General features: G+C 37.8%; 1 protein-coding gene across 8 annotated transcripts in view; it reads right to left on the reverse strand.

Annotated features, from left to right (window-relative positions):
• The window catches only part of dnmt3bb.1 (DNA (cytosine-5-)-methyltransferase 3 beta, duplicate b.1), a 90440-nt gene that overhangs the window by 38336 nt on the left and 25444 nt on the right, over nt 1-26660 (reverse strand). For 4 of the 8 annotated variants that reach the window (XM_073938006.1, XM_005162028.6, XM_009296717.5 and 1 more), the window contains 6 exon segments: nt 25871-25959; nt 23194-23337; nt 5632-5751; nt 3034-3192; nt 1165-1272; nt 444-585 (listed from right to left, as the gene is read on the reverse strand). In XM_073938006.1, coding sequence (XP_073794107.1) covers nt 444-585; nt 1165-1272; nt 3034-3192; nt 5632-5751; nt 23194-23337; nt 25871-25959 — 762 coding nt within the window. 8 annotated transcript variants of the gene reach the window in all.

Genomic DNA, 26660 nt, shown 5'->3' on the forward strand with positions numbered 1-26660 from the left:
TTAGATGGCGCCTTTATAGCAATGTGCGTGCAGTCGATCGCTCCGATTACATTGGGAAAACCGGCGATCGCTGCAAGTTGTGCTTTAATGTTTGGCTGGTCAACTGCATGGTATGGAAAACTTATATACCTGCTACACATGCGGATGATCCCGTCTCATACAGCTGCTATTGCACGGCTCAAAGATACTTTGTAGTGTGCAACTACACATAATTACCTCTAGGAGTTGCCAATGGAAATAAAACAAACACACACAAGAAATGCAAGTACGCCAGGCATAAAGTTGGCGTGGACCAGCGCACATTGTCACGTTAATTTCATTGTAAGTAAATCCAAATGTGAACGTGAAACCTGGCCAACGCAAAGTTTTAGTGCGTACGCAGCATTGATACATGAGGCCCAGGGTGTGTGATCTGAGATGCTGTCACTGCCACATGTTCTTACCTGCATTCTCTTTGGGTTTAAGACCCTCCTGACCCTTGGGCAGGAAGCCACCGTGAGCCCAGTCGAGCATGGGCTTTACCTGTTCTTCAAGACTGTCTGCCTCAGATGGAGGAAAAGTCTTCTCTGCACGTAAACTAGCCACCTGAGGACACACAGGAAGCACGAGAACAGTCCGTCAGAGTAACTTTAAGAAAACAGAAACCATTTATGAAACAAATGTCTCAGATGGAACAAAGCCAACTATGTACTGTATCTAAAATAACACACAATCAGTAAGTTTATCCTCTCAGTGGTAATGGAGACAAATCGCAGATATTAATCATGCTGTATAGAGAGAGAGAGGGGGGGGGGGATATCAACAGAGAATGAAGAAGGGAGAAAGTAAAGAACAACCAGTCCTGTCCTTCTGGTGCGTGTCTGAACTTGGATGCTTTTGTTGAGTTTGTTAGGAGCTACGATTCACAGAGAGATAATTAAGGAAGCTCAGGGGAATTCCAGATGAGTGTTTGCCCAGTCACCCACAAACTCACACACAAACACATACGCACTTCAAAACCACAATCACACTTCATGCTCCCAGATTTGCGAAGAGCAGGTGCATATTGGTATACATGTTTTGTATTAAATTACTTAATGGTGTTGTAATTTGATATGTTTTTTGGCTAATTGGGTAAGCATGTGTTGGATGAAAGTGCCATAACACAGTGGTCTCGGCTCTCACCTCAAGGGCCTGGAAGATCGCTCGACGGTAGGAGGCCAGCTTGGTGTAGGATGACTGGTTGAAAAATTTTGGGAAGGCTGTGATAGAGTCGAGTTTGTCAGCAGACACCTGCATGGAACACATGGCAGCAGGGTCAAAACGTAAACAAGGTTCACGGTAAAACAACTCAAAACACACCATGTTTAAGAAATATTGGGTGTTTCTATTTCTATAGTCTGAAGTTAAAACCATTGCAAATTTGAATTCTTTTTCAAATATTTTCAAAGTGCTGATTAACAGAGAAAAAACATTTTTAAACATTACACTAATAAAACACTTTTTTCTTTGCCGTGATGACAAAACATAACATTTTACGTGTTCTTATTACTAGTAAAGCTGCGGTCACACTGGACTTTTTGCCCCAAGGACTTTCATTCATATGCACATGAATGGGCCAGACCGAAAACGTAAGGTTGTGCAAAAGTTTCGCAGTTCGCATCATTGCAAAGTTCAAGCTTGGTGAACTCTGACCTGCGAATTCGCATCAGTTGACTGCGTGAGACCAATCGAGGATCCAAACATGACCTCTATAGATAGAAATTTAAAATATGGACCAATCACTCACCTTTTTAAATGTCTAATCATCTTGTTTAATCCTGCCTCTTTTCGCAGCGCCGTGCTACAGAATTTCACAAGCTCAAACTCTGGTACGATCGCAGCTTAATTCAGCTTACAATGGAATTTAAAAGCTAGACTGGGTAAATTAGTTTAACTAGGCAAGATAATTGGGCCTGTCATTAAACAACAGTGGTTTGCCAATTGAAAATTTTAGAAAATTTTCTAAAAAATGTTGAGCACTTTTTACATTTTTTTATGAAATATATATATATATATATATATATATATATATATATATATATATATATATATATAAATCCCTGCTCTGTTAATCATCACTTAGGAAATATCTGAGAAGATTCCACAGGAGTTCTAATAATTTTGTCTTCAACAATTACCTCACACACATTTTCTTTAGTTCTGCCAAATGTTTTGTTCTACAGTGCATATAATAACAGATATTAGTTTCAATCTAGTAATGTCAAAGGTACCAGCACTTCACAAGGAAGGAACAAATCAAAACATCAATAAAACAATGCAACAATACCAGTTTTTCAACTGCATTAGTATAACAAAATCTATTTGCCATTCAAGTGTTTCACCAAGGTCTTCCGTTGTTTATTTAAGCTTACACTACTGCTGCTGTATGCGTGATTCTGATTGGCTGATGAACATTCCTTGAGCAATTATTTTTATCATCAATTACTCCTTATATGATCAGTCCACTTGTAATACAATTAGCAATAAAATTAGTAATAAAATCTTAGTTTTATTGTCTTTGGATTGGCAAATTTTCTAGGATAATACAAAAACTATAAGCAATTAAGTTTTTAATGGGTAGGATTTCCAGTGATAATAGAGCAGCCTCTACTCGCTGCAAAAAACCTTTTCTTACTCAGATTTTTTGTCTTGTTTGTAGTCAAAATATCTAAAGATTCTTTAATCAAGAAGCATCCTCTAGACGAGCAAAAAAATATTGTCTAGTTTTAAGAATTTATGTGCCAAAATGAAGTCGGTTTTCCCTAAAACAAGCTAAATAATCTGCCAATGAGGTAGGCTAAACACTCTTGTTTTTCATTTTGACAGATTATTTTGCTGGGTGGGTGAACTATCACATTAAATCAGAAATGTCTTAATAAATGATTAATATTTACATAAATATTTAAAGTTTTTTTTAAGTATGTTCAAGCGCTTTTATTTTTTTGCTGTGCTACTGAAATTTTACCACTAATCGTCTTAGTAATAGTACTGCAGGCATTGTATTTTAGTTACCTCTGAGAATTTCCCATCACCAAACCACTGTAGCCAACGCATGCCGTGGGAGGCCTGCCTCCTCCCAGTTGCTCTCCAGGTCACCACCATCCCTGGCCACCACGAGAAGCCCTTTATCTTGCCCCAGACCAACTCTCCAATACCAAAGCCCTTATTATCCTGAGAAGAAAGATGCGCAAATAAGATGCAATTCTACACACTGGAAAATTTTTTATCAGTTTCATGTCCATCACATCCAGTTTAACTAGTTAAAAACTCATGTTTTACACATATAGGCATACTTTACCTGGCAACCAAAACAATAAGGGTGTGAAGTCAGTTTGTGAATTATACATTGACTATTGGTGGTTCAGCTTTGTTCTTCCAGAAGTTTGTATAATACAGATCACATGCTTTAGAGAACCAAATTCATTTTATATTTATTTATAATTCATTATATTTATTTCAAATAAAAATTTTAATGAAAATAGTAAATTAAAAAGATTACAACTTTCAGTCTCATGAGGGATAAATAGTGGATTCTGACCTACAGTAACCATTGTTTTACTGTTTAACTTTCATGTTTAGCGAACATAGTTGTCTATTATACACACCATGAGTCTGATTTTACTTTACTTTTAGAGTAAATGTAGGAACAAACACCTGGCTTGCAAGAAAAGTGCTTTGTGAACACTTTATAGGCTGGGACACACCAAGTCATATGTTCAAATAAAAAAGCAGGCTACCTCAAATCGGTCGCTCCACAGAAAATAAGCATTTGATCAATGTTCCACTGTAATTCTTATATCACAAACCTCTGTCAACATTTTAATAGAGGTCTAGTTAGTTTAAAGATTATGTCTTGAGCGTCTGGTTTTACCTTCGAGCTTGTGTGATTTTATTTCCTATATCACTCACGGTTCATGTGCGTGCGATGTGTGTGATTTAACACAATGTCATGATCACCAGCAATCTAGCCTGTGCAGATCGCTGGTATACACACAGATCACTATAAATCTGCCATTTCTAAAACTAATTTCCAGTCTAAGTTTCAGTCATGAACCACACACACACACACACCAGTTCCTGATCCCATTTGAGAACACTCACACAGCTGTAGCAGCTCAAAGACTGATTAGTTGGACTATTTATACAGCACACAAACACACAGTCTTTGCTGAGTCTTTGTTAAACTGAATTGTGAACATTACGATGTGTTATTTTTTGCCTTGTTTGTTTGTTTATTTATGTTGTTCTGCTGCCTGCCTTTTGACCATGTGCCTATTTACTGACCACGACACTGGATTGCCTGTATACATCTGTTTACCCCTGTCTTGATCGTTGCTCGCCTGACTATTCTTAATCAACTTTTGTTTGGCTCTGCACTCCTTTTGTCCAGCGTGACTTCACATTACAGACAATGATACTGACAATAACAAATATGAGTTGCACATTTATGCAGCCCATTTAAAAAAAATAAAAAATAAAATTATATATATATATATATATATATATATATATATATATATATATTTATATTTATATACATACATACATACATACATACATACATACATACATACATACATACATACATACATACATACATATATATATATATATATATATATATATATATATATATATATATATATATATATATATATATATATATATATATATATATATCTTTTAACTGATACTATCAATCTGTTAAAACGCACCCTTTCGGTTAATGGTGAATCGGTTATTATGAGCATCCCTAAGTAAGATCAATGCAAACTATTTTCCATCCCCCACCCCAAACCACCCCTGTAATTCGTACTCTTTGTGAAGTCTATGTAAAGTATGTGTACAGGTTTAAAGTGAAGTGACATAGTCAATTACTGGCCTATTGCAAAACTTTAGTTATTTCTGCAGATTCACGTAAATAGGGTGAATAGGGATTATATTTGTGGGCATTATTGAGTCCTTCTATGGTGTATTTCCTTCATGCTCCCATTTAGCTTCAACATAACTCCTAAATACCTTCCTCTGTATTTCAAGGAAACAACCGATCCCACAGGCTTCGACTAGTGCATCTTCAGTTTGGGGAGAATTAATCATGTTAAATAAGACGCACATTAACATTACCTCCGCACGGATTTCTTTGATCCAGCTATTCAAAGAAAAACAATCAACTTCTGTGTATCATTCAGAGAGCTGGAATGAGCCTTGACCGAGACACAAGCGAAACCTCTGACACTGAGCTTGTCTGAGCACGACTCTCAATCAATCAGGGCTATTTCAACAGCGCTGTTGTTTCCTCACCTGTGCAAGTGTTTGTGGGTGTTTATGAGAATGTGGTCAACACTACAAACCCACAAACTCTCATTCAGTGTCTTTGTCCCGGTCATCAGTGCTCTCTATACATGCAGCTGCCTGGCTTAGTGGCACGCAAAGGAGAGGATACACCGCAAGCACAAAGACTGTTATCTTCACATTCAAACAGAGCCACTCTTTGAGGTTACTGTTACATATCTAATGCAGGTGGACAAATATAGGCACTCAGAGGTTGTTTGTCTATGAGCATAAAAAGACGCGGGGCATGACCGGATTGATGTTTTGTGATGTCTTTACCTTGTATTCAGGTTGACTGGCTGTTTCAGTAGTGGAGGTGGATGTGGTGCTGCTCTGTGCAGAGTCTTTAGAGTCCTGCTCCATGAGCTCCAGTGCTGGACCTTCAGGGACACTAGCAACCTGCAAACACACACAGATTTAAAACTCAGTCAAAGCAAAGTAAAACAAAACAAAACAAAAAAACTAAATGAAGCAAAAAACAAAATATAGGCCCCCAGGAGCATTAAAAACATACAAACACATACAGAGCCAGAGCAAAGCAAAACACAAATATACAACAAAACAAAATGAAACACAAAACACTTTTCTGAAACACTAAACCTACAAACACAGCTATAAAACTTAAAAATAAATAAAAACAAAACAAACAAACAAACAAAACAAATTAAATACAAAACATAGGCCTTCAGGAGCTGTATAACCCTACAAGCACACACACAGCCATAGCAAAGCAAAAAACAAATATACAATGAAACAAAATGAAACACAAAACGCTTTTCTAAAAAACTAAACCCACAAACACAGTTATAAATTAAAAAATAAATAAATAAAAACAAAACAAACAAAAAATAAACAAGTGAAATACAAACATGGACCTTCAGGAGCATTATAACCCTACAAGCACACACAGTTATAACCCTGAGCCATGCAGAAAAAATCAAACACAAAACAAAATAAAGTAAATAAAATAAAATAAAAAATACTAAATGAAACTAGAAAAACTGAGTAACAGAAACCTACAAACATACAGGTCTATATCGTGCAGAGCGCGTTAGTTATGCCCATATGCATGTCCAAACGCTTAAACATTGCTTAATACACACAGAATGTACAGCAATACACAAATATCTTTATACATGAAAAATAAAAGGATTAAAAAGTTACAAAAATTATTATTTTCTACTTATATATAAAACCACTGCCTCCATGCCTTCTTCGCCTCGGGGGGCTTTTTTTTCAGTTTATTCATGACAACTTGCATTTGTATAATGTTATTATTAGTAGTGGTAGTAGTATTTATTATAAGCATATTTTATATTTGCTTTAATTAAACCAAGTTTAGATTTGTGCACCTGTCGGGATTTGCAGACCTATGCATTACCATATGGGGCATAAGAAGGGGACGTGTGTTTACACAAATATACAACAAAACAAATAACAAAATGAAAGACAAACAAAACACAAGACTTCTGAAACACTAGAAACTTACAAACACACACAGCTATAAAACACATTCAAAACAAAGCAAAATAAAACAAAATAATAAATACAATAAATTAAAAAACCAAATGAAGCACAAAACAAAACATAGGCCCTCACGAGCCCTAGAAACCTACAAACACATAATTCGAGCCAGAGCCAAGCAGAGCACAAAGCAAAATGAAACAAAAACAAAAAAAACAAAAAAAAAAACAACACAAATATATAACATTATGAAACACAAAAGAAAGAACAGCATCTCTGAAGCAGTGGACATGTTTGTCTACTACTACTGGCATAACTACTGCCGCCATTCAAATTCCCCATCTACCACCTGTGCACAAATCAACAGTGCAACTGGGTTGTAGTTTATGTTGCCAGATTGAGGTAAAAATGCATTAAGATTCAAATATTTCATTAATTGTATGAGGTGATGAGCTTCATAAAAGATCTGGCAACTTGACAAGCATGGACAAAAAAAAGATTTTTCGAAACTAGACTATGCTAATTATAGGGGTTTCTTGAAAGAAACAACAAAACAGGAAGGTGGGGGGAGATTGGTGTGAAGTACGGGAGACTTAAAATAGGAGTGTTGGCTGCTATGGAGTTCGACCATGCAAAATTCTGTAGTCCAGCAGTGCAAAAACAGGCAGAATAAAAGAAAGCAAGTGATTGCTCTACATTTGAATGTGTGCACAGAAAGATTATGTTTGGATCTTCTATGTTTGGGTCCCATGCAATCATGTGATGCAGTTTTGCAGGTCTGAGTTTACCAAGTTTGAACTTTGGAATGCAGCGTCATGCGAAACTTGTCACACGAGCTTGCGTTTCCCATCTGCCGCATTTGCATAAATTTAAATGAAAGTCTATGGGACGAAAAGTGAAGTGTGACAGTAGCTTTAGTCAAAGCAAAGCAAATTCAAAAAAAAAAAAAAAAAACATAAAACAAGAGACCCTAAAGAACCACATTAAAAACAAAACCCTCAGACCCTCAGAAAACCCTAAGACCCTCAGAAAACCCTAAGAGCCTCAGAAAAGACAGACCACAGCAACCACAAAAGTTCAACCCTCATTCAAAGCAAAGTTCATTAATTCATTCTTTTTCTTTTCAGCTTAGTCCTTTTATTAATCTGGGGTTGCCACAGCGGAATGTGAGACGTGACTTTTTTTAAAGAGCCCATATTATGGGTTTTTGAAAATTCCCCTCCATGTAGTGTGTAACACAGCTCTAAGTGAAGTGAAGTATCCAGCTAAGGCTTAAATCTGTAAGAGTACAGTGTTTAAAACGGTTGATTCATCTATAAAAGAGTCGACTCATAGTGCTTCAAACGAGTCGCCTTAATACCGAGTCATTAGGTGTTTCGCCATGACGTACGAACAAAACCAAGTTATTCACGTGCATGCGCAAACCCGGGAGATTTCAAACCTGAGGCCCCGCCCTCTGACGCAGAAACCCAGACACACACACACACACACAAACACACGCACACAAACATGCCGGTCGATTGAAGTCATACTGCAGATGAATATTATATCGAGTCTCTACCCAAAGATGAAACCTCAGCATTATAACCAAGCAGTTGGAAACTACTGGAAACTTCTGCAAACTACATGCTACAAAGAATACTTTATCTGCGTTTGTTAAAGGAAGGATCAGTAAAGAGTAACTTACTGATGGACGTCAGGATGGGTTTCTTTTTCCATTTCTCAAATGTAAGTACGTGCGATTAAAGTTGTTGCCTCGTTGACTCTGGCTTGCAAATGTATTTAGTTGTGATTTGTTACTTGTAACCGCGTGTACTGTATCAGGTTAACTGGCTATATTCTCTTATCGCGTGCAAAGCCACGTTAAAAACGCGACGCGTGCTGCTTTGTTTACGGAGCTCCGTGGACGAGGGTAGTGTGTGTGTGCGTGCGCTGTCATCCAGAGGTATGTGTGTGTGTTTGTGTGTGTGTGTGCGCGCGTTGTCGGCCGGAGGTGTGTGTGTGTGCGCGGACAAGGGCAATGTGTGTGTGTGTGTGTGTGTGTGTGTGTTTGTGTCTGTGAAAAGAGCAGAGTGAGACAAGCTATGTGATCTCCTCGACAGTTTTTGGAGTTTTTGCTCAATAAAATAGTTAGTCGTCTGAATTTTCAAGTCCATCGACTGTATTTACATTGACCCACTGGCAGCTAAAATCCACGCCTACATTATCGAGCGTGTATGAACTGTGATTACTTTTATATTGCTGATTAGCTGTTTGGCATTTCACTCTCTCACTGAAGGCAGTCAACCAATTGCAACAGACTGTCATTGGTCCAATCAGCGCAGATTAGCTTCGCGCTAAGGAGGGGTTTGGGAACAAATGAATCACTGGACGATTCATACAGGAGTCGCTGGGATAATTAGGTAAAAATAAATGCAGATTATAAGACCATGAAAGTGTTTTTTGACCTTGCATGCATATTCGACTGTTGTTGGAGACCCTTACAATCAAGATATTACCCTATTTCATGTATAATATGGGCTCTTTAATTATATTGGTCCATTTAAAAACAACAATTTTCATTCCTGTTTCAGCACCCTAATCATCAACACATTATTGTGAGACAATTGGAGTTTTTCTGTGGCAACTGACAGCAAACCACAGCAATGTCAACACAGCTTAAGTACATTTTCCCTGAAATACTCCTTTAGAATTGATTTATGTTTTTTTTTTTAGGTTTTTTAGGTTTTTTACAAGGACCCTTGAGCAAGACAGACTGTCAAGAGTGTTTTCCCTGCACAGTTCCTCAATTCACTGCTAATAACGTGATACTTTGCTGGAAAAATAAACAGTCTAGTCATGACAGTTTGCCAAAGTTGTATTAATTGTTAAGCTGGATCATAGTTAAGTGCCATAAATTGTTACTAACACTCGCAAAACACGGGAGGTACGCTGCAGGCGTAATCCTCACAACCTTCGTTCAATACATGTATCTACTATTTCACAACTCTCTCTCTCCGTGGGCCTCTGGAATTGTCAATCAGCTGTTAACAAGGCTGATTTTATTACCTCCATAGCTACATATTCTGACTATAATCTCATGGCTCTAACTGAGACCTGGTTGAGGCCGGAGGACACTGCTACACATGCTACTCTTTCTGCTAATTTCTCTTTTTCCCACACTCCTCGTCAGACAGGGAGAGGGGGTGGGACTGGACTACTAATTTCCAAAGAATGGAAATTTACTCTGATACCGTCCCTGCCAACAATCAGCTCCTTTGAATTCCATGCAGTCACCATTATCCACCCCTTCTACATAAATGTGGTTGTCATCTACCGCCCACCAGGTAAATTAGGTCACTTCCTAGATGAACTGGATGTTCTTCTCTCATCTTTTTCTAATTTTGCCACTCCCTTATTGGTGCTAGGTGACTTCAACATTTACGTTGACAAACCGCAAGCTGCAGACTTTCAGACTCTGCTTGCCTCTTTTGACCTAAAAAGAGCACCTACTTCTGCTACCCACAAATCGGGTAATCAGCTAGACCTTATTTACACACGACACTGCTTCACTGATCAAACAATAGTAACTCCACTACAAATATCTGATCATTTCCTTCTGTCTCTCAACATCCACATTACTCCTGAGCCGCCACACACTCCAACACTGGTCACCTTTCGCAGAAACCTACGATCTCTCTCACCCAATAGACTATCCACCATTGTTTCAGACTCTCTTCCTCCATCTCGCAAACTCACTGCACTTGATTCGAACAGTGCCACTAATACACTCTGCTCCACACTAGCATCATGTCTAGACCGATTATGTCCTCTTGCATCCAGGCCAGCCCGTGCCAGTCCTCCTGCACCCTGGCTCTCGGATGCTCTCCGTGAGCATCGCTCAAAACTTCGGGCTGCAGAGAGAATTTGGCGGAAAACTAAAAATCCTGCACACCTCTTAACATACCAAACTCTTCTGTCCTCTTTCTCAGCTGAGGTTACTTCTGCAAAGCAGACGTATTACCGTCTGAAAATCAACAATGCCACTAATCCTCGCCTACTTTTTAAAACATTTTCCTCCCTCCTCTATCCTCCTCCTCCACCCGCATCCTCCACACTTACTACTGATGACTTTGCTACATTCTTCTGCACCAAAACTGCAAAAATCAGTGCTCAATTTGCTGCACCTACAACAAACACGCAAGATACAACACCAACACCACACACACTCACCTCTTTTTCTCAGCTCTCTGAGTCTGAGGTGTCCAAACTTGTGCTATCTAGCCATGCAACCACCTGTCCACTCGATCCCATTCCCTCTCATCTCTTGCAAGCCATCTCTCCTGCAGTCATACCAACACTGACTCACATAATTAACACATCTCTTGACTCTGGTTTATTCCCCACTACATTTAAGCAGGCTAGGGTAACCCCACTGCTAAAGAAACCCAACCTGGACCATACGCTACTTGAAAACTACAGACCAGTATCCCTGCTTCCATTCATGGCCAAGATTCTGGAGAAAGTAGTGTTCAATCAAGTCCTGGACTTTCTTACTCAAAACAATCTCATGGACAACAAGCAATCCGGCTTTAAGAAAGGCCACTCAACTGAGACTGCCCTGCTCTCGGTCGTGGAGGATCTCAGACTGGCTAAAGCAGACTCTAAATCATCAGTCCTCATTTTGCTGGACTTGTCAGCTGCTTTTGACACTGTCAACCACCAGATCCTGCTATCTACGCTTGAGTCACTGGGCGTTGCGGGCACTGTTATACAATGGTTTAGATCTTACCTCTCTGACAGGTCATTCAGGGTGTCTTGGAGGGGAGAGGTGTCCAACCTACAGCATCTAAACACTGGGGTACCTCAAGGCTCTGTTCTTGGGCCACTTCTCTTCTCCATCTACACATCATCTCTAGGACCAGTCATCCAGAGACATGGATTCTCCTACCACTGCTATGCTGATGACACCCAGCTATACCTCTCTTTTCATCCTGATGATCCCTCGGTTCCAGCTCGTATCTCAGCCTGCCTGTTGGATATTTCACACTGGATGAAAGATCATCATCTTCAGCTGAACCTCGCAAAAACGGAAATGCTTGTAGTTTCTGCCAACCCGACTCTACACCATAACTTTTCAATCCAGATGGATGGGGCAACCATTACTGCATCCAAAATGGTGAAAAGCCTTGGAGTAACGATTGATGACCAACTAAACTTCTCTGACCACATTTCTAGAACTGCTCGATCGTGCAGATTTGCACTCTATAACATCAGAAAGATCCGACCCTTCTTATCTGAACATGCAGCTCAACTCCTTGTTCAAGCTCTTGTTCTCTCCAAACTGGATTACTGCAACTCTCTACTAGCTGGGCTTCCAGCTAACTCTATCAAGCCTCTTCAACTGCTCCAGAATGCAGCAGCACGAGTTGTCTTCAATGAACCTAAACGAGCACATGTCACTCCACTGCTAGTCCGTTTGCACTGGCTGCCAGTTGCTGCTCGCATCAAATTCAAAACTCTGATGTTTGCCTACAAAGTGACTTCTGGCCTAGCACCTTCTTATCTGCACTCACTTCTGCAGATCTATGTGCCCTCCAGAAACTTGCGTTCTGTGAATGAACGTCGCCTCGTGGTTCCATCCCAAAGAGGGAAAAAATCACTTTCGCGAACGCTCACGCTCAATCTGCCCAGTTGGTGGAATGAACTCCCTAACTGCATCAGAACAGCAGAGTCACTCGCTATTTTCAAGAAACGACTAAAAACTCAACTATTTAGTCTCCACTTCACTTCCTAAGCTGCAATTGCCTCTTTGAATATCACACTAATTGTACAAAAAAAAAAAAAAAAAAAAAAAAAAAACTACTAACACTTCCCTTCTTAGACTTTACAGACCTGAAACTTGCCTTTAGTACTTATTCATTGTTGCTCTTGGTTGTGTAAATTGCTTCCTTGTCCTCATTTGTAAGTCGCTTTGGATAAAAGCGTCTGCTAAATGACTAAATGTAAATGTAAATGTAAATTACGTCACAAAGTTGGTGAATTATTAATTTGTGCTATTTAATCAGTTAAAGATTGAATTAATATCACAGCATCTACAAAGTACTATTTTTGATCTCTTGTTTTGCTGATGTCTGATTCTATGGTAGATTTAGAGCAAATATTCATTCCAGAAACAACAAAGAGATAAGAGATATGTATATAATACAATTCAAGAGTTCACACTTTGCTGGGAGAGAGCCACGAGCTCATAAGATCCTCGAGGCCGGGGCTCCCTCCCGTTTGCAGGGTGAGAGAGGAGTTTGAGCTTAGGTAGGTCTCGAGAACTCCCCTGCTTATTATGCCTAATGACAAATTAGGGACTGCACTAATACGGTTTAGTTTTTAAACGCCGTTTTAAAACGAAAACGAACCATGTCCACACTGGCGTTTCATTTAGCATTTCTGAAAAGATCTCTGTCCACACTACACTGCTGAAAATGCATATCATGAGTTATTTGACAGATCGCTTGCATTTATTTCCTATAATGTATAAACTTATTGTACGTTATAATTTTATAATAGCCGTTACTGATTATTGAAACTGATATTCAACAAAAGAGATGGGGTGTGTTTCATATTTTCCGAAGAAAATGAAAGGAGGCAGTAATGTTAGAGGCTCAATTTTGTTATAAATATGCATACAGTGAAGATGACAGTCATATAAATATGTAGCTAGACGACGCCTTAACATTTTTGGTGTCTGTTAAATTGTTAATATCAAAATGAAAATATGCAGTCCCTTATATCAATTTTTTCAATCTATTGTTAAGGTAGTGAAACAGTGTAGCCAGGGTGTTGTGAATGACGTTATAAAGTACACTGTTCTCTTTGAAGATATACCCAACGTGTCCTAGGGCAGTGGTTCTCAAACTGTGTGGTACGCGGGCTTCCTCCAAGTGGTACGCGGAGGAACTGCTGAATAATGAAAGAAACAATTAACACTTTTAATCCTTTAATGCGTAATATAACATCGATGTGATCAGCAGTGGCTGTTTTGTGAAGCGTACGATCACAACGCTGTGCTTAGAATGTTTATTTTAGTGCATTGTGTCATAAGCTGCTGAAAATCAGTTTCCGAAGTTTAAGAATTGATTCTGAAGCGTGATTTGACTGACATGAAAAGTAGCCAATCACAGTCGACCTTGTCTAGTTGCGTGAAACGTAAGGGCGGGACAAAGGCTTTCTGTGTTGCAGAGACAGAAAAAACAACTTAAAAACAAATGTTTTGTTGGAATAATGCTTCTCGGATGTTTTCACTATAGAGATGTCTAGCAGAGTAATTTAACCGCGGACATATTTCCTGCCTTTTTGATGATCTACATACACGTTTCGGTTTCGCTCTCCGACAGCCAGTCGACTCGCCTCTCACCTGTCACTCCTCTAAATACATTCTGAATGGCGGCGCGGGAATGGAGGTATTGCGCAATTACTCATTTCTGCAAATGTGGCGAGTGCTTTATTTTAACACGACAGCGCAGTCATGTACGCAAATCGCTAAAACAGATATGCGAGCTTTTAAATATGCTTTTTTCAAATGAACTGCAAGACCTCTCATGATCGCCTGTGTGCTCAGATTGAATATAATCGCGATCTCTCCACTATTAAAGTAGACATTATTTATCTTTGCTCCTTGACTAAATTTAGTCAAAAGTATTCAAAGTTATCAAGTATTTAGAATTAGATTGATGCATGATCGATGACAATGCTAATGGTCTTCTTGTTTGGCTGTGTTGTAAAGTGAAACTTACTTTTAGCAAAGGTGGAATTTTTTTTTTGTTTCTTTACGACAAAAGAATTATGCTGGAAATGTTTCTGGATGAGGTATTTGTGTGATTTATACATTTAGCTGTATTCTGATCTGTCTTAAAGCATTACAGGTCAAAGCAATCCGTTGTTACTGTACTTGTTTATTTATCAAAATTAACAATAAGACTCTTAAAGCACTGCTTTGATAAATGTATTGTTGTCACATTTTAAATACCTCAAGTAAAATGAAGCCATTTGTTTTATTTTTTTACTGACAGTGTACTTGTATTTTTTTTAAAGTTTCTATTTTAGATTAAAATCAAGTGTAAAATAAAATCTACATGTGATGTACAGCTATTTAAGAAACAAATTTGCCATATTGTAAAGAAAAATAGTGTAACAAATGTAAATAAAAGGCTAAATTTAAATCTTTTTACCATATACTTTAATTTAACCTTTCAAAGCTTGAAAATATCGTTTAAAAATGGGCAAAAAGTGTCTATATGGCCTTTAAGATTATGTGGTAGTTTTACCAGTGCTTTTGAAAAATATTAATTGTCATGAAAGGAAAAATTGACCATACTTCCTTTGTTAGTGCAAATTCCTATACATGTAGCTTTGGGATTTAAGCAATTAAACCATTCAATCAGGTTTAAACTTAAAAAACGTGATTTCATAATATAAATCTGATTTTTTTTTTTCAAAAGTAACCAACTAGTACTTTTTAAAAGAGTACTTTTACCTAATATTAGTATTATTTACTAAAATTTGTGTTATTTTAGCAGTGTAATAGTAATTTTACTTGAGTACAAAAAAGATATCACAAGCATTTAGTGCAGGTTTATTATAATAATAATATATGATTAATACATATTATTATTAATGGTTTTTATTTGTATCTATTTGTATGCAGTGTTTTATGGGTTGCTGAGAATACATTTCAGGTCTTCAATACATAACATGTCAGTCTTGAAAAAAAATTAGGTGCTGGAAAAAGTGCTTAAAATTCCTTGATTTTCATTAGGCTGTGCCTGTATGAACCCTGTCATATGTACATTTAACATATTTTTCAAGATTTGTCTGAAAGTGTAGGAATATGACATATAGCCTATATTCATAAGGTCCAAGCAACATCTCCAGCTTTTGATGAATAGGCTACTATGAATACTTGAGATTTAAGTACAGCAGTTTTCTTTTTACTTTTTAAGAACTGGTAATTTTTAATGAACTTTTAAAAGCACATTTTAACTAAAACTTTTTTTTTTTAATCTGCAAGCACAGTTAATGTTCAGACTATTAAAAATGTTTAAAGTGATTGACAATAATACATATTCTTAATAATAGGAATTAATTTGCATCATTTTTAAACTGTGCACACCTGTAGCTGCTTAATTAGGCCTACGACGCTATTTTTTAATACTGGTTAAAAAATAGCGTCATAAGGTGGTACTTGGAGAGACAATTTTTTTCTAAGGTGGTACTTGGTGAAAAAAGTTTGAGAACCACTGTCCTAGGGAGTTTGTTTTCCATATAAAACTTGTGAAGTCTGAATTTCAGGCCTCTTCAGCCTTTTCAAAATGCTCAGTTTTCAGGGCTTGTAAAACTCTGGGGTATTGTAGACGGAAGGCATAAACGTAGCAAAACTAATGAGATTTAAAACTAAAACGTATTAGTGTAAACGGGGCCTACGAGTTCATCTATCCTGGCAATTTGGTTTGGTCAATTCACCAATGTCGCATGTTTTTGGACTGTGGAGAAAAACCTGAGAACCCAGGTGTAACCCTGGCCAGCATGGGGAGAACATGTAAACTCTGCACAGAAACGTTGACTCGCCTGTTAAGCTGGAATTATACTCGTGCCTGGCGCCGCATAGCGCGCCTTCACTGACTGCGCGCGCACCTCGCGAAACGGTCGAGGCTTTTATACTCGCAGCGTTCACCGTTGTGATATTCTTTAAAATGACAGGGGGCGGTCAAAAGAAACCCACCGTAAAGTCAGACGGATAAACAGAGAAGTAGAAAGTTTCCGGAACTACGTCATATCATAATATATGGTCCCACTTTATATTAAGTGGCCTTAACTAATATGTACCCACACAGGATTACACAGGATACTTATTGTGTAAATACATGTATTTACTGTGTACTTACGCTTGATTAAATACATGTATGTAATTACATCTGTAATTAACTTTTGTAGTTATATTTGTAAATACACTGTTGACCATCCCTTACACCTTAACCCACCCTTAAACCTACCCATGCCACCAAACCTGTCCATAACCCAACCTCTATCCCAACTCCAGAGCTCCACAAGTGTTCTCAAATACATCATAAACACAGTAAGTACATTGTATTTATTTTTTTAAGGTAAGTACATAGTAGTTAAGGACACTTAATATAAAGTGGGACCTAATATAGTTCAATATTATTAATCTATTGATTTTGTATTGTTTTTATTATTTTAATGATTATAAGTATTTTTTATAACAATTTAAGATTTATTTTATCAAATCACTTGCATTTGTTCATATCTCGGCCAGTTTTACTATTTAAAGTTTACTATAATATTAATCACAAGAGAACATGAGTTGCTTTACACATATATCTTATTATGGCAAGAATAGAAGCAAAAAAAGAAAAGATTTTTTTAGAAAAAGATTCTTTTTTAGATTTAGCCCCCTCCACAAATATATAAATAAGTGTTAATGGTGGAAAAACATATTCTGTATTTGTAATTAATGACACCAGAACATGAGTTACTCTACAAATATATGTTTTATTATCGCAAAAAAAAGCACACTTAATAAAAAATAGAGATTTTTTTTTTGATTTAGCCCGCTCCACAATTTACACATTATTGTCTGGCTAGTTTCTGTCTTCTTATGCTAAAAACGCAATGATGGTCCAACATTACAGATCATTATTACCAATAAAGCCCAGAGAAACAGGGCATCAGTATATTGTAAACCGATAGGTTTAAATATTCCTTCCCAGTTATCAAAGTAATACTTCTGTGACTTCATTAGTTTTGTAACTATTAAACTGTTTTAAATTCAAAATTAAACAAAATACATCAGTGTAAAACATATAAATGGTGGAAAAACATATTCTGTGATTGTGTACCTGGTCTCCACTTTTGCCATGGCCTCTTTTGGTTTTAATGAATTTAATCTTCAGGTTTTTCCAAACCTTTTAACAAAAACTTTCTCCTTTCCCACGCTTTCCCTTGCTATTTCTAGCCAAGAATTATTAATTATTAGGTTATCTCTCTGATCACGGGTCATTAGATGTGTGTACAGTCGTACTGTTTCAGACAAAATCTCTTCAAAGTGTATCATATTCCACTCAAATCAGTTGTGGCGCCACGCGCACTGTTCGCTCGAGTCTCAAAAAATGCCTGACGCACCGCCAGCCGAAATCATGCCGCGTGCACCCAAAGTGAACCTCCGCAAACTCCGCGATGACGTCACATTCGCCGCGCGCACTCAAGCGAACAAGCGGACGCGTCGAGTATAAACCAGGCTTTAGAGACTTGGACCACTGACACTCTTGCTGTGAGGCAACAGTGCTAACCACTGGGCTACTGTGCCGCCTTATCAAGGAAAAAGGAGTAGGAGTAGGGGTGGAAGGGGGGATTCTTTAAGATGAAGATAACTAAAGTAAGAACTTTAGGTTAGGTATCATTCAATTGATAAATTATGCATAAATAAACTTCACTATGAAAGCTGTAGATTCAGTAATTGCACTGCATGTTAGCTGGCTTTTTCCACATCAAATGAATGAGAAACTATGCTTATAATCAAAGTTCAGTTATACAAATTAGCAAAGCTTCTTTTCGTGTATGATATAACTTGATAGAAGCAAATGATAGATATAAACAAGACAGAAGTTAACAAAGCTTTTGTGAAAAGATGTTATTCGAAAATTAGACCTTATGTATATATTCGATTTCCATGACCTTAGTACTATATGCTAGAGGTGTGAACCTATACTGGTCCCACGGTTCGGTTCGGTTACGATTATCATGCCTTCGATTCGGTTCAATTCGATATCTCGGTGCATCACGGTGCATTAACGATGCTATCTATATACAGTGTTATATTTTAGGGGGGAGGCTATAACAAGCTGTCTGTATAAACACATAGACGCACAGCACCACACTGTCTCTCATTCAAACACATACACAAACATAGACAGCACCAATCAAGCACACACACACATACACACACTTAAGCCCTCGCAACAGGGAGAGCTCGCGCTGAGCGGAGCAGAAAAACGCAAAAAAAAAAAAAAAAAAAGCACTTTTTCGACGGTCCCTTACAGAGAGCTCCTCTCAGCGCGAGCTCTCCCGGCTAAACACATATTGCGAGAGCTTAAACAGAGCAGTGATCGTAATGTCGAGCGAAAAAAAAGAAAGACAACTGTGAAACATAACCAGCTTTGTCTTTTTGTAGGAAACACACTTTAGATCTTTTTAGGGTAAGAGGTTTTTGAGTTAATGCCGTCTATAACTGAATGTGTGTCAGGAAAATCGAAAACAAAACCAACTGAACCGCGCTCATTTCAGGCACCCCCCTGGATGTACAGCGCCCTTAGCATATGCCTATGGTGCCTATGCCACGAGCCGGCCCTAAGTTGACTGAATGTTGTAAATACTCGCGCTCACCTCCCTCGCGACAGAGCGCATAGGAGATAAATGACGTCAGTACATAATAACCGGTTATGATTATTACTGAACCGATACAGAATTAATTTTGACACCCCTACTATATACTCTACATTTAATTTCTAAACCAAATATCTCTCCAAATTGAAATGCCACACATTGGGCTCTATTGTGACGGTCCATGCGCAGAGCGCAAAATGCAGGGCGCAAACGCTTTCAGGGCATGTCAGAATGCATTTTTACTATTTTGAGGACGGGAAAATCCGCTTTGCTCCATGGTGCATGGTCTAAAAGGGCTGAGTTTATTTTCTTAATGATTTATAGGTGTGTTTTGAGACTAAACCAATCAGTGTCTCATCTCCCATTTCCTTTAAGAGCCAGTTGCGTCGCGCCATAAGCGCATTTGCTATTTACATGACGTAAAGTAAGTGTAAGTGTAAAAACTGAGCATTTCATTAGTAAGAAAACAGTTAAACAGAGCATCTAGAGATAAAAGTAAAAAACAGAGAATGAGAGATAAAAGATCTACTTTCACTTTCACTCTCGTGGATAGGGAAACCTTTTACGCACAGACATCAGTTAGCCTATAAATAATTAATTTTGTTTGTTAAGCGCAAAGATTTGTTTCAAAACTATTTCTAAATTCAGTTCTAATTTCCAGCAAACGAATAAATGAACAATAATAACGAAGTGTGCTCAAAAACCTGAGCCATATCCTAACACACATGCTGTGCCCCATATGGTCTAAAACCTGCAGGTGGACATATCTAAGCTTGTTTTTAATAAAACAAATATAAATATGGATATAATAAATAATACTGCTAATAATGATAACATTATACAAAAGCAAATTGAATGAACTGAAAAAGCCTCCCAAGATGAAGAAAGTATGAAGGCAGTGGTTTTTAAACTCATGTAGGCTAGAAATTAATATGTTTTGTAATATTTTAATCCTTTATATTTATATACAGGGCTTTACATTAACTTTTTTAATCACCGGCCACTGTGGCTAGTAGTTTTCCAATGTTACTAGCCACTCTGCATTTTCACTAGCCACAATTTTGTTGTTGGGAAAATATATTTTATATGCATAAATTTAATGTTGACATGCTAAAATTACTTGATTTAAATTTTGTGTTATGACCACATGCTTCCTCATTCATTTAATTTTTTGTGTGTCGAGTATGAGCTTGCTCAATGAGCATGAATTAATGGGTTGTGGTTTCATAGTGTTATATTGCAATTAGTTTTTTTCACATGACTTTTTTTTTAAAGCTCAAAATTAACGATGTACCAAATTTATCTCTATAACCACACTATAATTTTTATTTAACAAAACATTTCTCAAAAAGAAAATAAAGCAATTGACTTTTAAAAAATACTATTGTCATGTATCAAAAATATGCACAGTTATCTGTCGTGGCAAAAGATCTCTCTGATCAACAGTTAAGTGCACATAAATGGAGAGTTCATCTTTCATTAAAGCAATGTTTTAAAAAATAAATAATGATAATTAAACCATTTTAACAAAAATAAAAGCAAATAAAACCGTAAACAAATAAAAGCAGGTGAAACATACCATGTATGATAATGAAAGAATGATCACATGCTCACGGTTAACTTTAGGGCATTTAATTATCTGTTCAAAGTGAAAGCAACCGGTGCTGCTTACATAAAGACACATTTTGAGCTCTTAAAAGCATCAGGACTGTGGATGCATGTTCATCACTTTTTGTCTAGTTTATTTGAAAGAGAACCGATGACAGTTGCGTTTCCAGAACCTGTTCCAGACACGGTTGCTTCACGATTCGGGAGCGCGCACGCTTTAAGCAGTCGCGCGCATGCGTTTTAAGCAGTCATGCGCATCACATCAGCTGTTAGCGCAAGTGATCATCATCCTCTCATTCGGTATTCATTTGCTTTCTTCTGCTCGCGTGATCACAATTATTTTACTTCTCGATTCTAAGATCACATTTGGATGCATATTGGGCCATCCTTATATTGCTGAACCCTGCTTTTAGTTAAACTGTGGCTAGTGGCTAAAAGTGGCTAGAGGGATTGTCTGTCTAACCCGCCAAAGCTGAAATCTACCCGCATTTGGCGGGTGTTAATGTAAAGCCCTGTTTATATCCTATATATATCCTTATTATATATATTCTTAATATATTATATCTTTTTCATATGTAAAGATATTTGCCCTACATCTTGTGTGTAGTGTGTAAGCCAGGCGCACTCTGCGCCAGACAATAGACCGACTTTGTTCTAGTCTAAAGAACAGACTATTTACAGTTTCTCAAAATAGCAACGCGCCAAAACACGCCTGCTTTTTTAGACCAAAACGCCTATGGGCGCACATATGAGCGCAAATGCATTTGCTATTTAAACAGCGTGGCGCAATGCCTCAAAATGACCCTTGCACTGAGCTGAAAGTAGCAAATAACAATTGCGTTGCGCCTTGCGCCACATTGCGCCAGATATATGATAGGGCCCATTGTCTGTCTAACCGCACCGCTACACAAGCAAAAAAAAAACCAGACCAACTACAACCAAGTCAGGACATATTGAAAAAAGATGATGAGGAGACTTTCCGTGCTTAAATTTCCAAGACCACTGTTGTTGTTGTTTTTTTTTGGCTGGGTTCAGGTAACATCACATGTCAGATCACATACATCAGTGATAGACAGTTTTTCTTAAAGGTGTTGAGTTAAGTGCGAAATACTGACAGTAGCATGACAGCTTTAATCTGCCGCCAGGGTGAGTCTCAAGTTAAGCTTCATCTGAAATTGCATATTACTCATGTAGGTACTACACTTGAATTTAAAGGGCTAGTTCACCCAAAACTGAAAATTCTTTCACCCTTTACTTCTTTTACTGATTCCGAATCTGTTCTTCGTTCTGCTGACCCCAAAAGAAGATACTTGCTGTAAACCATTGATTGCCATGATATTTGTTTTTCCTACTATGGAAGTCAGTGGTTACAGGTTTTCAGCTTTCTTCAAAATATCTTCTTTTGTGTTCGTTCATTCATTTTCTTTTTGGCTTAGTCTCTTTATAAATCTAGGGTAACCACTAAACTAAATCTAGGGTAACCACTAAACTTATCTAGTAAAACTTATGCACCACATGTTTTACGCACTGGCTGCCCTTCCAACTGCAACCCATCTCTGGGAAACATCCATATACACTCATTCACACTCATACACTACGTACAATTTAGCCAACCTAATTCACCTGTACTGCATGTCTTTGGACTGTGGGGGAAACCAGAGCGTGAACAGAGGGAGAACATGCAAACTCCACACAGAAACGCCAACTGACCCAGCCGAGGCTCAAACCAGCGACCTTCTTGCTGTGAGGCGACAGCACTACCTACTGCGCTAACGCGCCGCCCTCTTTTGTGTTTAACAGAATAAAGAAAATCATAAAATCTTGAAACAACACGGGGGTGAGTGAATCATGATTTATTAAATTTTTTTGGGGTGAACTACCCCTTTAAATTTAATTCTCAAAGGTTAGAAAATGACATTCTATATAGTATGAACATGAGTAGTATGAATGGAACTTAGATTGTACAACTTCCGCCATTTGTCATTATCACATGACCTACCCGTTATCAGTTGTGTTGCTTCACCTCCATTCATAAATTCTTTAATGTGGCCTTTATAGTTAATATGGTAATATTTAGTTAATATAGTTAATATATTAATAGGGTATGTAGTTAATATAGTAAAGTATCAATTAGATGCACATTTCAAGATCTCGCTAAAAGTAGTAGATCATCCTGGTACTTCTCTCCTTCTGTTTTTTGAATACTATGGATTCGGACACACCATATAAATACTATGTAGTAGGGAAGTGATTTCAGATGCACAGTTAGTGTCTAACGGACAGATCTTCACTCAAAGAACAAAGGCTTTGTGTGTGTGTGAATGTGAACACTACCAGGTCGCTGTGATCCTCTTTGCTGTGTCCCCTTTCTCTGCTGCGGGGTTTACTGTGAGCTGTTAGTCCTGCCTGGAAAATAGTCCTGGGGCGAGGCCTTTGCCGGAGACCTGTCTCACAACCCGACCCAACCTCAGCCTTTTCCTGAAACCATAATGCCATGACAATAAGCTGATGCATATATCCTACAACTTTACTATATATTTTTAGATGTGACTGTCTCTTATGAATATTTATTATTTATGATTAGGATTTATCTGAATTATGACAAAACGTTTATATTTACGTTCATACACTGAGCAGACGCTTTTACTCAAAGTGACTTCAAATCATCAGAGAGCACAATATGTAGCCATGCAGGTCATATTTGCCATTAGAAGTCCAAGCTAATTTAGAATTCATTTTTATTATCAGCTGTTTTTTTGTTTATATATTATTATTATTATTATTATTATTATTGAATCTTTGTAGGAAAGTGTCTGGTGCATATAGAGATGAAAAAGAGTGTCTCCTAGTTTTCAATGCCTAAACATGTCCGAATTTGTGATAAATAGAGATAAAACTCCTAGTGCTAACACTACAATAAAAAGAAGTTGCTTGATGAATCTAACAGTCGGAAACAACAAAAAGCAACGCAGGCTCATTCTGATTACATACCCCTATATACATTTCTGGAGAGAGCAAAATACGTCCTAGGAGCTACATTTTTTTTTTTTGGTGTTTTTGTTTTCGAGAATCCACCAGATGCCGCTGTGTATGCTTTTTTAAGATCTCAAATTTCTCTCACGAGTGCCATTCATGCCTGCTGTTCTCACATAAATCCACCAAAGGCTGCTGTTGATTGACTGACCGACTGATTGATCCTCCCCCACCCACCCCCGTCCCTAAACCCAACGACAGTGTTTTGAAAAGCAATCCAGAAAAAGAAAAGCCTTTTACCTCATATTTTACCACATTCTCACCCTGTTATTTACTTTATCTTTCATTTTTTGTTTTCCCTGCTTTTTGGAATCGTTCTTCACCAGACTCGAAACCCTGTTGTCATGGTCAACTTTACTCTGGATTTCAAGTCGGCCAACCTACATGTCGAGCTACCGGACAAACTGATAACTGCAGAAAAGCTGTCTATACGGTCAGCTGGTAAGCGAAAAAAGGAATGGCATCATACTGCCCCGTGGCATTCATTTTAAAGATGAAATGCAGCCATATGTACTTCTGGCAACATAATTTGTGATCCCTGGAAACATATGAAGAGTTTAAATGAAAAAACCTCTAAGTGCCATCTGAAATTATCTTCTAATATTACCATTTTTCTCAGGCTCCATTGTCTTGATTCAGTCATTTCAATTTTATGGCAAAGAATAGATTATTTTCATAGCTTTTACTATAAAATAACTGAACATAAACACAAGAGGCTGAGAAAATTGCTCATTGAAGAAGAAAATTCCAGATGGCACTTAGAGGTTTTTGCATCTGAACTCTTCATAAATAGGGTTACGTTTTCAGAATGAGCCTGTGTTGACAAAAAGCTGTCAATAAAAAACTGACTAACCAATGAGAACTTGTCCCTATTAGCCACACCCACAATTAAATATAGCTGCGAATTCTGATGGTTGGAAGACTGTATGTTCATGCACAAGTTTTTGACCTCCAAATTCTGAATCAATCACATGAAATTACAGTACAAAAACATGGGAAGAAGAAAACACTGCTTTCATTGCTTTCTCTCTCCCCTATAATAGCTACTGATGCAAGCTGTGAATGTACACAAAACATACAGGTTATTTTTCAGTCCCGGGACATCTGATTATCCTGTGTGTGTGAATTTTCCAGATGGGGAAAAAATTTATGTACAAGCTCATGCAACAACAAAAAATCGCCCCATTTACACCTGCCTGAAGTCAAAATATTACACAAAGGCAATTTCATATAGATCCCTGCTCCTACTGGCTTTACACATTTAACACAATCAAATTCTGTAAACTGGCCGTTTCTCCTAATTTGACCTAAAATGTTATATACACAACAGCACCTGTTACCTGTAAACTACATCAGTTCCCATAATCTGACCTCTGTTTTCTATGTTATTCTCTTTTTTTTCTCTTTGCACACCAAAGATTAGATAAAAACGGATATATAATACACTCGTATCTGCTTATCATGATTTATCTAATGTTAAGGACTGTCAGAGACTGAACAGCTCTTATCATCTTGAAGGGTGAAATGTGTTGCTGGTACAGATATGTATCACAACAACACATAGACATGCATACACATGCACACAGTTTGCAGGTATCGCGCATGTGGAAGAGTGTTTGTTTAACGGGGCAGCACAATGCATTCTTCTGCATGTCTCAGTTCAGTATAATGCACAGAGGACCCAAGCTTCACATTCAATTTGTTTTCGTTTTTTCATTCATCTGGAGGCACTAACACACACACATACACTTACAAATGCTATTTTTTATATTGACCTCTATGCATATTTGATTGTGTCATCTTTAGTTTTTAATTGTGTCAGTTATTAAATACTGTTGTCATTGATTTACCACAAAATATTTCCTGGATTTAATTATTGAAGCAGGAAGTTGGACTTTGGAATGTCAGTGTTGTAATGAACCGTTCTGTCAGAGTGAGATAAGATCAGATGTCTAGTGTCTAGTCAGTGAATTCTCACCTCGCTGTAGGAGGAATCCCAGGCACTGTCTTCCTCAGTGTCAGAGCGCTTACGAGACCTCTTTCGTCTGATGCTGTTCACACTCTCATCTGAAAGAATAGCAGAGTTAATGCCAATGTTTAAGACATTTCACACACTTATATAATGCATATCTCATCCTAGCCTCTATATTGATCCTACATTCAAATTCGTAAAAGTTCGCAAAAAAAAACAAATAAACAAAAAAACTAAACAAATGTGAATTAGCTACATTTCCATTAAAGGTGCAGCAGATGATTGTCTTCAGAAACATTTTTGTTGTGCTGGTTGAAAGTCTCTTTACATTTCAATAGTTTTGATTAAAGTGAATTATCTAAATGTATTTCAAGAGTTCACATTTAGCTGATGATTGATAATAAAGCGTGTATGCTGTCCTGGGAGAAAGCCCTGAGCTCAGAATATCCTTGAGCCCGGGGCTCCCTCTTGTTTGAAGGGCGAGAGGAGAGTTTGAGCCAAGGTAGGTCTCGAGAACTCCCCTACTTGTGAACTGCTGAGATATATCTGACTAAGAGTTGCCTTAGGATGTTATTTTGAAGTATTCAATTTACTTATGGTGTATGTCTTTGGACGGTGGGAGGAATTTGGAGAGAACATGCAAACTCCACACAGAAACGAAGACCGGCTTGGAGAAAGCCGAACCAGCGGCGTTCTTGGTGTGAGGCTACAGTGCTACCCACTGGGCTATGGTGCTGCCCTATCAGAGAAGGGGAAGAGTAGGGGTTGAAGGGGGGATTCTTCAAGACGAAAATGA

Source organism: Danio rerio, chromosome 23, assembly GCF_049306965.1.
Source record: "Danio rerio strain Tuebingen ecotype United States chromosome 23, GRCz12tu, whole genome shotgun sequence".
Taxonomy (NCBI): domain Eukaryota; kingdom Metazoa; phylum Chordata; class Actinopteri; order Cypriniformes; family Danionidae; genus Danio; species Danio rerio.